The 11,885-nt window shown below is 41.1% G+C and overlaps 1 protein-coding gene across 10 annotated transcripts in view; it reads left to right on the forward strand.

Moving 5' to 3' along the window:
- SEMA6A (semaphorin 6A) overlaps positions 1 to 11,112 on the forward strand; it is a 118,382-nt gene extending 107,270 nt beyond the window's left edge. For all 10 annotated transcript variants that reach the window (XM_030469697.2, XM_030469700.2, XM_030469692.1 and 7 more), the window contains one exon: positions 6,953 to 11,112. In XM_030469697.2, coding sequence (XP_030325557.1) covers positions 6,953 to 8,142 — 1,190 coding nt within the window. In that variant the 3' untranslated portion in view covers positions 8,143 to 11,112. The remainder of the gene's footprint in view (positions 1 to 6,952) is intronic.
- The last annotated feature ends 773 nt before the right edge of the window (positions 11,113 to 11,885 follow it).

An 11,885-nucleotide genomic window follows, 5' to 3' on the forward strand; every position in this document is an offset into this window, starting at 1 on the left:
TGAGACTGCCTGTAAACACAGTTCTAACACCTGGAGAACATGTTGAAAACCTATTCAGTGGTTTTTAAAAAAGATATTCTGAAGCCCATAAAAACCTCCATTCATAATGAGTCTATACCAGGGTTTCATGCAAGTCTAAGCAGAGAGGAGGCTTGCATCAGACAGAGAAGCTTGCACTGAAGAACGAAATTAACTGCAAGGTTTTCCCCTTAAATAACAACAGTAAAGAAATCATTGTGCCTTTCTGGAACAATGACTTGTTCTGTGGAAAGTCTCAAGTGATTTTCTAGGTGTTGGAGATGGAAGTAGTCTTATTCTCGTTTAGCCAGAGAGGTGAATTTTAAGACAGCAGTGACACTCCCTGACTGCTGTTAGTGTGTGGTCTAGGCATAAATAATGCCTTATTCCCTGACAGCTATTTCTCACTTCTGTGCCAAAACACCATTCCTCATGTTTCAGTTTTGTGCGTGCCACCATTTTGGGTTATTACTTTACCATCTGTAGCAGGCAGCTTTGGAAAGCTGGACAACGACAGCTCCCTGCAGAGGTGATCACAGAGCATTCTTGGTGCACATGGCATGCAGTCATCTCATTGTCCAGGGTACACCTCTCACAACCATAAATCATTTCTGGATAGAGGTGTCTTTGTCTCTGCGCTACAGCCAACTGTAGTGCTCAGACTGAAAGATGTTATTTCTGGTGACAAATAACTAAGTTATTCACACACAGGAACTTGCAGTTATGGGACTGGGTATTGCTGTTTGCCCTTTGAGTTATTCTCACTGGCTTGGTTGTGAGAGAAGGCAGCATCTAGACTGTTGTATCACTTAAACAGCTTCACATTAAGCTATTCAAACTGGGAAGTTTTTTGCTATTTGTTCTCATTCATCAAGCAGTGGTGAAGGTTATAAGCTGGAATTTCAATTTGTGCTCTCTGCAAAGTGTATGCCAGAACTTAAACTTAGAGGAATGTGACTGTGAGGCTCTTCTTGATGTACTGATATCCCTGCCCCTGAGTACAGGTGCAACAAAGAGACTTAGGCTTCATCAAGGGATGCTTCTTTTTATACCATACATGCTAAAAGGACACAGCTCTTCTGCCAGGCCTCTGGAGTTGAGGTCTCCTTTCTGCAGATGCCTGTTAACTGCAGTTCTCCTGAGACAGAGACCTTATTTAAGATCTCTTTCGAGGCATACCTTTGAAGAGTACTTTTTAACCGCAGCTTTTCAGCAGATTTTAGCTCCCTTTCATTTGCTTCTGAGAAGATAAGTGAGAGACTTTACAGAAGTCAAAGTGTATCATGCTTAATGTTTCCCCATAAAAACAAAGCCATTTATCCTGTCAAGAAAGGAAGTTTGTCTAGTTTGGTGTAATTTATTCTTAGAAAATTTGCTTTGGCTTTTAAAAAAAAACAAATAAAAATAATTACTTTATTATCCTTTGGATGCTCCTAAAATTGATCGTTTAGTCTCTTGTTCTAGTGTCATTCCCATTCTAAAAATTGCACTGGCAGGTGTGTCTTTTGTTAGGTCCTCTCTTTGGCTCATCTCAAAGTCAGGTAATATGCTTGTCTTTTTCCAGAGCTTTAGATGCTCATGCTTCATCAAGCATTCTCCAAGGTACTGCACAGTGTCTAGAAGTTGCTTTGGCTAGCTCCTTAAGCACTCAGGGATGAATTCCTTTAAACAATTTGAAAACACCTACATTACCTATATATTTTTACCTCTTTTTTCTGTCATGGGCAACACTTACTTCCTGACTTTGTTACATTTCTGATCATAGACCAGAGTGGGGATTTTTGATGAAAAGTGAAGCAGGAAAAGGATTAAATGCTTCAGTCTCCATGTCTTTCCTTATCTATTCTTGTTTATTGAAGTTTGGTGCACTAATATTCATTATTCTTATTTGGTTAAGCGTATGCCATGTATTCTTTAGAATGGTGAACTGTATCCCTTCGTAATTATTTCATCCTAATTACATTTCTGCCCTCAGAAGCTTTTTCTTGAAGAATTGTTAGAAGGAGCAGAACATGCCCACAATAGCTTTATCAGCATTTTCATACAGTGATACTTCCAGCACTGTGCACATCTAGCTTTTTAACTTGTCTTTTCAGGAGATGCAGAGATACAGCCCTAACCCTTGAATACTTTTGTTAATTGCTGAAAAGAAGCCTCATCTTCCTGCTTATGAAGATCTAGTGTACAGTGGATCTATATCATTGCATTCCTTCTGGTCTTTTCTCTCTTATTTTCACCCAGAGACATTCAACAGGCATGCTTCCCACATTTTCCAGAACTTTAGAAAAAGTAGATGTATTATTGACGTAAAATTTAGTATCTCCTGTTTTTTCCCCCCGGGTGCTTTTAGTGAACAAGCTAGATTGATACTTACATGATTTATCCATGAGCACTAGCTCATTTCAGAATTTAAACACTTTGAAGGTTTGGAAACATTTTTCTTAATGTTGTCTTAAAAAAACAGGCGCCCAACACTGTGTACCTTACCTACAAGGACTGCTGGAAGAAAGAATGTATTATGTACAGGAGAATAATACAATACCATATTGGGTCTTCTTTGTCATTAAATGAGTAAGAGGTGATTTTGTATGTTCCAGACTGTTACAGTACAGGCCATACTGGCGGAGAAAATGAATGGTGATGTTAGGATGTGCAGACAAAAGGACATGGGATGAAATTACAGAAAGTTAGTGGAGGAGGAAGGATGAGATTGTCTATGGGAATCAGAATGGCTATGAAAAGTGGAGGATATCAGATGTCTAGCTTGGCTCTTTTGGTAGCCAGAAATAATGGTACATTATATGTGGGAAGATCTTGAAGTCATAAGCCCAGTTGTGATTTGCAAGGGACAGAGTTTGACCCAACTGGAAGACTTCAGGGAGATAGATAAGTCTCAGTGTGTTAGCAGCATTAGCAGCATGTAAGGTCTGATCCGTGAGGGTGCAAATATTTAATCATCTCATCTATGTCTTTGAAGCTTTTTTGGTTTTGCTACTATTTTTACCACCAGACCTCTCCCACGTATAATGTTAATACAGGTAATTCTGTCAACAATAGCCCTTTCCAAAGAATAGCTGGTTATTATCCATGTTGATATGTATATTATCGATGTACTACAGAAAACAGTCAAGAGTATGGCTGAGCACTTCAGACCACATGATGAAATAAGCAATGTATTTTCACATTTGGAAAGAACATATTGCAAAAAGGGAAGTGCTAGACATAATATTTTAAAGTAAAAGTATCTCATTTAGAATAATTGTTTTATTATTAAATATAATATAAAAATAATATAGTAATATTTACACCAATCATACTTTACAGTCTGGTTCCTTAGTATTTTATGCAGCCAGCCCAGTTAGTTTTCCAATACATAATGTCTTAGAAGGATGTCAGATAATATATAGCTTTAAGACTTTCCAATAGCAGGGATTTCCTCAAAGCTAGGACCCCGAATACCTTATTTGACTTTCAAACACAAAAGCCCTACATTTTTCTTCTTATTTTCTCCATTTATTTTTATTCTTTGAATAGTGAGACACGAACACTGTCCTATCTGATTGCTTTCAAACTGGCTTGTTTTGGGGACATAGTTGGGATCACACATCTGTTTATTCTCCCCAGTCTGTGAAGGCAGTTGCTACTGAGGCTAGGGGCTTCAGATGTTGGTTGACAATGACTGCAATTACTAGTCTGTTTCATATTAGAATTTCCTTTCGTGTGGTCATGACACTAGGATGCTAAACATTCCTTATACTTTTTCGTTACTTAATTGTAACTATTCCATAAACATTAATGCAGGGTTAAATCTTGCCCATCTTATTTCATTTAAGTTAAAGTTGTTTGGATTACTTGCTTAAATAAAGACATATGGATGAGATCCATGATAAAAAGTAAATTATATCATTTACCTGACATTGTGTTCAGAGAAGATCCACCTGCCTAGAGCAAAGCCACTAATGTTAAATATCCTTTAACTCTAGTAGAAAACATAATAAACATCAGGAAGGTTTGAGCTCAAGAGGAACTAGCTGGAATCAGGCTGTTTTAAGACCATTATAAATTTCTGCTGATAAAAAACCTGCAGCGTAAGCAACATAATTTCAGCTGCCCCTTTCTTGAACATACATGGTCACTCGGTCTGAACCGTATGTTAATTTTATAACATGAGATGTAATTATTCAATATCTATTGGTAATGTAAATGCTATTTTATGCAGTGATGCAAGTTTGAGCTTAAGGCTATCATATGCAGAGTAGACATAACCTATGGCAAAAGGCTGAGGGTGTTGAATAGCCTCACTTAGGCAGTAGGAACTGTCAGGCATGTACGCAAGATATAAGCCATTCCCTCTCATCCTATCACCAGACACCTGAGAGAAAGATCAGCACTTTCCTCTCCATTCCTCATCATAAGGAAGTTTTAGATCACAATGAGGTCTCCTGTAAGCTGAACAAACTGCTCCTCATCAGTAATGCCCAGTTGACTTTTCATCACCTTTATTACTCACCTTTGGACACAGTCTGATATTTTTCTACAGTTGGCCCCTTTGGCCACCAAGGCACATCACTGTTGACTCTTATTGAGCTTGCCATCAGTCGAAACTTCCAGATCCCTTTCTGCAGGACTCCTGTCCCCCAGTCTATATATAAACCTCATGCTGGCTTTGACGTAGGTGCTTACACACTTAAGTAGGCATTGAGCAGGGATTTTGAGTCTTTTTCATGCAAAAATCATTGGACTTCGATGCTCAAAAGGGCTTATTTCTAGAAGTTTGTGGAAGGAATGTGTCCATGAAATTAGGCTTTTTCAGTTGGACCTTTTATAACTCCACTCCCAGCAATGCATTTCTGGATAAAACATAACTCTTCCCTGACCATCCTTCTGACCTATTTAAGACTATTTCTAATTCTCCAGTTAATGACCACAGACAACTTTATAAGTGTAAATAAATTTGGCCTCAAAATGCTGCATAGTCTAGGCTGTAAATATCACCAGGTGAAGGTCTGCAGAAGATCAATGCCTTTCCAGCGAAGTGTAGTTACTGCTGACTGTGCCGTAACCACTAGACTGTGCTTCTAGTCTGAATACAGCAATTTTGCATGTGGACTTAAATACAGAGCTAGGTTTTTACCGCTGCTTGTTAAGTGCTGATGACAAAGAGTAGAAAAATCTGCCTCTTAAAAAGCTGCTGGGCTTTAAAAGAGGGTTTTCTTAGAAACACTTAATTGAAAGATTGTTTCTAATTATGTATTGTTTCCTGAGATTTACTTCCCCCTCCCCCTTCACTTTTTGACTATTAAGACATTTATATGAATGCCAGATCTTATTTCCTTGAGTGATCATCTGCTATTGCTATTTATTCTCCTCATGAAATCATAATCTTCTATTTGTCACAGCAGAATAATTTCCATGGCAACCAGCTGTGATGTCACACAGAGGGGCTTATGATTTCAAGAGCTGTTTTGCTTTTAAATATGAAGTTCCTATCTTGTGAGGAAATACCCTTTGCCCACCTAAACTCTGCAATTAAATGGGCATAGAAAAATATATGCTATAGAAGCAATACTGTATCAAAGGTTCCTGTGAGATAGTGGCAACTTTTCAATGCTCTTTTAACATAGTTTGCTGAGGAGAATTTTGCATTGTTTCTTATTTTGGGCCACTAATACCTTCTCTGCCAAATACATGAAAAGACATTATTCTAGAAGGAGTTGATTTATGACAGGGAAGTTGTGTATCTATCTTTACAAAGTCTCAGGAGAGCCTTAGAGGTACATTTTCTGTCTTGCTGCCTCTTCTGTAATAAGGACAAGCATGTGGAGCCTTTAATGCCCTGGCACTTGGACCCTCTCTGGAGAAAGAGGTGGAAGAGATGTTCCTTCAACTCCTTGTCAGGTTGTGGCTGGTCCTTGTTAGGCACAAAAGAACAAAAACAGAAATGAAAAAAAGCAAACTACAAGCTCCATGCTTGTGTTTCATTAGTGCTGCAGGCTTGGTGCCCAACTATATCAGAAAAACAACTTTCTTCAGAAAGCCAGGGTATTGACTGATGCTGAGTTAGGGACTTCAGATGGAGGAGGCACACTCTGCCAAAGATGACTTCACTGACATTGGACTCGTGGAGGGCCAAGTAAGATGCGACAATGGTCTCTAACCACGGCACAGGACAAGATGAGGCCCTCAGAGTAAGGGCTTTCAGATGAGAAAGCACAGGCTCCAGCACAGAGGTTGACCTATTCATGTGTTCAGAACAAGAAAGAGCTTTTAAAATTAAAATAGCAAGGACAGTCATCTAGCATTCTCAATAGATTTCAACACTGCTCTATCTTTCCTAGTTATTTAAGCATCCTCCTGATGCTCAGGCATGTGACACTGACTTTTAAAACACGTGACAAAGATAACGGAATGATGAGCAGAGAAAGAAGTCTTACACAATATGGGATGCACTTCTCTGGTATTTACAGAGCTTCTGTCTCCTCTCCTCCTTTTAAAGGTTTTTCAGTGTAAATAGTTTACTGTGGTAAAAATAAGGTGGTATTAGCTGAGGAGAGACTGGATGGAGGGACGGGAGAAATGAGCAGTATGTCAAAGTAGGAGAAATAATAGCTCTGACCTCCTGAAGTCATGAGTGAGTTGCCCAGGGCCAGGGTTTCAAACTGATTCCACTTGCCCCGTGAGTAAATTGTCTCTCCCCTCCTGAACTTCATAGTCTTCAACTCCAGATCCAAAAGCTGTTCTGAAAGCCCAAGGCTGCTCGTGCTAGATGTAGCTGGCAGGTACAATATGCCTCCAAATTTGGGCAAGCTGATAAAAAATCACCTTGCAAAACACAAAGCAACCTTCCAGGGCATGCCTTTGAACAAAGTAGTTAATCATAAGTAGCTTTTCCCTGTCCTTTGTTTGTTTAACCACTGTATGCTATTTATTGCAGGAGTGATTCGTGAGAGTTACCTGAAGGGTCATGATCAGCTGGTGCCGGTCACCCTCTTGGCCATTGCTGTTATTCTTGCTTTTGTCATGGGGGCCGTCTTTTCGGGCATCATTGTGTACTGCATCTGCGACCACCGCCGCAGAGATGTGGCAGTTGTGCAGAGGAAGGAAAAGGAACTGACCCACTCCCGCCGTGGCTCCATGAGCAGCGTTACCAAGCTCAGTGGCCTCTTTGGGGATGCTCAGTCCAAGGAGCCAAAGCCTGAAGCTATCCTCACGCCTCTGATGCACAATGGCAAGCTGGCTACCCCAGGTAGCACTGCCAAGATGCTAATCAAAGCTGACCAGCACCATCTGGACCTGGCTGCCCTGCCAACCCCTGAGTCCACCCCAACCCTGCAACAGAAGAGAAAGCCCAGCCGTGGCAGCAGGGAATGGGAGAGAAACCAGAACCTCATCAATGCCTGCACGAAAGATATCCCCCCAATGGCCTCTCCCGTGATCCCAACTGACTTGCCACTCAGGGCTTCTCCTAGCCACATTCCCAGCGTTGTGGTCCTGCCCATAGCCCAGCAAGGCTACCAGCATGAGTATGTTGACCAGCCAAAAATGAGTGATGGGGCTCAGATGTCTATGGAGGACCAGAACGCCACCCTTGAGTACAAAACAATCAAGGACCATCTCAGTAGCAAAAGCCCCAGCCACGGGGTTAACCTGGTGGAAAATCTCGACAGCATGCCACCAAAAGTACCCCAGCGGGAAGCTTCTCTCGGGCCCCCAAGCGCCTCATTGTCACAGAGTGGCCTGAGCAAGCGGCTGGAGATGCACTCTTCTGCTTACAACGTGGACTACAAGAGAAGCTACCCTACAAACTCGCTCACAAGAAGCCACCAGACGTCGACCCTCAAAAGAAACAACACTAACTCTTCTAACTCGTCCCACCTCTCCCGCAATCAGAGCTTCGGCCGAGGTGATAATCCACCGCCGGCCCCGCAGCGAGTGGACTCCATACAGGTCCACGCTGCCCAGGCACAGGCTGTGACTGTATCTCGGCAGCCAAGTCTTACCACCTACAATTCGCTGACGAGGTCAGGGTTGAAACGCACACCCTCGCTAAAGCCAGATGTACCTCCCAAACCTTCCTTTTCTCCACTCTCCACGTCCATGAAGCCCAACGATGCATGTACATAATCAGAGTGGGGTGGGGGGGATGATGGCAATTAAGCAGAGGTTGCCCTCAAAATCCAGTGTTCTGCAACTGTTATTGCTTGCTCCTCTGAGAAGATGGTTGTTGTAAGCTGAAGATGTGTTGAATTTCTGCTCTCTGGGAAAAGTGGAATATTTTTTTAAACCCGAGCTATATGACTCATGGTTGAAGGTTTGCAATTGCAGGACTTGCCCCCACAACCCACCAGTTCTTTGCTCAAAAGAGTAACCCTCCATCGCAAATATTGAGCCAAAAGCACACAGGTGAAAGATGACTGTGACATTTCACCCCCTGCCCCCAACTGCACAGTGCATTCCTGAACTGGGAAAGAGTGCTCTGAAAAGCAAAACAAATAATTACAAAAACAAATTTAAAAAGTACAAAAAATAAATTAAAAAGGAGAAAAAAGAATCCATTGACAAAGCTAACTCTGACTTAACAATGGCAGAAGTTTTCTATGTGTAGGTACTGTGAAATGATGCCCATCAGTGTTACAGCCACTTGGTTACAGCAGTTAAATGCCGTGTTGGGCAAACTATGTCATAGATTTCTGCTACCCTTCTCTTTTAACGAGTAACACGTGACTGTTAATGCAAGTAACTCCTCTTATTTATTGTTCAACTTTCTTTTTTCCTAAAGAAATGACTTCTGTATATCATCCTGAGAGCAGCTCTTCAGAGAAGTACCTTGAAAGCTATACCTATTTAACGTGAAACCCATTAACTGGAGTAATTAAAACTCTTTTATTTTTCCAGTAAATTCACTGAGTTAGGTAAGTTGGAGCTGGAATTCTGAACTTTGTGCCTGGACTGCCTGATTAGCTGAAAAAAGAAAAAAAAAAAAAAAAAGGGGATATCTATTTAAGTCTCTCAGCTAATTAGCTGGCTGGGCCTCTGACCTAAGACAGCGACAAACAAATACCGCGAGTTCATAACTTCTAAAGCAACTGCAAGAGAAACTCTTTAAAAGCTGCACATTTGTGCACCATTGCTATCAACATGGCTTTGTCAGTAGCTAATACTTTCTGTGAAGGCACCAGCTTGTGATGTGCCATCTCATTTCACCTTGCATGTGAGACGGCAAACAAAATCCTCAAACAGTGTGAACTAGTTAATATGCCGGCTGTTACCATGCATAAATTATGGTCTTATCACACGGGTTTTTCGTGGGAAATATATCTGTGAATAGCCTGTTTTCTTCCACATGTAAATTTGTGCCTTACACCCTCAGTTGTGTATACTTGTGAGCTGTAGTATGTAAAAACCTTTTTCTTTTTCCCCTTTGAGTAATGCAAATATTTATTGATCCTTCCTCCTCCAAGCCCTTTAAAGAACTGGAGTAAAGACATAGAAAGAAGAACGTGGTGGTTATTGTCATAACCCCATGTCCCTCAAGAAATTAGGCTAGCACCATATCTTCCATTTCAGTTTGACTTTATAGCTGTGCCAAGTCCTCTCTCAAAACCACCTACAAGCGGTGACGCTCCCAAGGCACCATGCTAGGAGTTCCGCCTTCCTCCACCTCCTGCTCCGCCTTTACTGCCTGTCAGCATGGCAATCATTCTCAGTGGGCAGCAGGGAAGTTACCAACACCCTTGTCCACAGGGCTGGTGTGTTCCCTGGCCAGTGTGTTCCCCTTTGTCCATGAGAGCTGGGGACAGAGGCCAGCCCTGCAGAAAGCCTGGCCGCGCATCCTGCAGCACGCAGGGCTCAAGGAGCAAGGACAGGCTGGCAGGCTCCTGCTGTGGCTACCTGCTGCTCCAGAAGGATGCTGCATATACTTCTTTGGGGAAAAATGGCTTTGCTTTTTTTTACATTTGTTTCTTTTGTGTGACTGTGCATGTAGCTAGTGTGGGAGTGTGCGTGCACACAGGTGTGTGCGTGTGTGTGTGCACGCCAGTGTGCAAGTTTCTTTCCAGTCTTTCGGTTTATGCAAAAACGTAGACGTGTTTTTAATCTGTTACAATAACTGTGTCAACATACTGTAGAAAAAATGATGGGGATCGCTTCTAAGCTTTTTATATATATATATCTACTGAACAGTATGTTTGAGTAAGATGGTTGTTTCTGTTTCAATTTGTTTTTTAAAATTTTATACTTCCATTTGTTTTTCAGGGCTTTGGTTTTGTTTCTGAATGATTGAAAAGACAGATTTTAAGTCCATTAGCTTATAGATGGTATATATAAAGTCTGGATGGTCTAGACCAAAGTGTGTAACAAGGGTGTTTGCATGTTCTTTCATTTCATCACGGCTTCTTTTATGAAACAGTTTTGTTCACCCCTAGTGAACTATGCAGACTGGAGTAGATAGATTGGTATCCAAACCAATGTTGTTGTTTTAATAAAAAGAAACAGAAGACCCTTTGAAAACAATAGGTAGCAAGGTCATTTTTTAAAAAGAACCAACTCACAACCTTTTTACCAAGCTCCAAACCACTGGAGCACCAAACGCGCAGGTGCCCTTGATATTACCCGAAAAGGTGTTCTCCCAAAACATAGAGATGAATAATCATGGCAACAGCTTATGCAGTGATCTGCCTTCACAATGTACACCACACTGGTTACTGGGTTGACCTGGAAACATGTATTTTGTACTTGGTGGATCTTCTGCTTTTGTCCTTTCCCTCCCCAGTTCCCTTCCACCCTCTGTTTCGAGGAGTTCATGAACCTACGTGTGCCTTTGCTTTCCACCCTTGCTATACACTGGTAGATGCAACAAATTCAGACTTTCATTTGTTGTAAAGTTGTAAAGTATTGTGATGTCACCAGTTTCCCTTCATTTCCACATCCCCCTAACATCTGATTCACAACTTAATATATGTTGTAAAAAAAATAAAAAAGTTTAAAAAAAACTTAAAAAAAAAGGCAAGAAAGAAAGAAAAGGAGGAGGAAGACACAAGAGGAAATAAAAACTCTTGATTACATATGGTAATAAAACCAGACTGTTCTACCTTATTTCTTGTGTTCTGGTTCTTTTATTTCTACAATGATTTATCCTTTTTCTTAAAAATTACAGACAAATGTGATGCTGATCATTTAGATCAGGTTATGGGGAGAAAGAAATTTGTTACTTTCTGTCTCTTAAAGAGATGAATTTGACTTTAGAGTAAGGTGATGGTAATTAAAAATTGAATCACACGTTTGCTCTCCCTCTATTCATATTCTGCATTTTCTTTTTATGAGCTTGTTCATCATCAAATATTTATGGCAGACTTGATAGTTTAAAAGATCAAGGCTGGGATTTAAGCATGCTTCGTCCACCAAAATAGATCATCATACAGATGTGACTTCATCTCCAGGCTTTACATCTTAATAACGGAGAAGCCTGTGTTTTCTTTTAGCAGGCATAAATCTATTGAGCTTCACAGACCTGATTTAGAGGATGTTGCCAGAGAATAATTCTACAAGAAAATGTCAGTAAACAGATGAATAACCAAGAGCATATAACGTCCCTAGTCCTGGGAGCCACTAAAATGCGTTCTCCCCCATTGATTTAGCGTAAATGGGGATCACTGATGCACAGCCATTTACGGTACAGGTGAATGTATGGTTACATTAGTTACTGGGCTTAGTGGGTTTTGTTTTGTGACAGAAGTTTCTTACGATCCTGTAGAGATGAGGAATCCCATTCGGTAATTTACCCTTGCTCAGGTCATATTCAGGCTTTCCTCCCGTTCCAGGACACCCTATTCTGGACCTACGCCCTTACTGATACATGCCAGTCCCCC

This window comes from Strigops habroptila, chromosome Z (genome assembly GCF_004027225.2).
Source record: "Strigops habroptila isolate Jane chromosome Z, bStrHab1.2.pri, whole genome shotgun sequence".
In the NCBI taxonomy this organism is placed as follows: Eukaryota; Metazoa; Chordata; class Aves; order Psittaciformes; family Psittacidae; genus Strigops; species Strigops habroptila.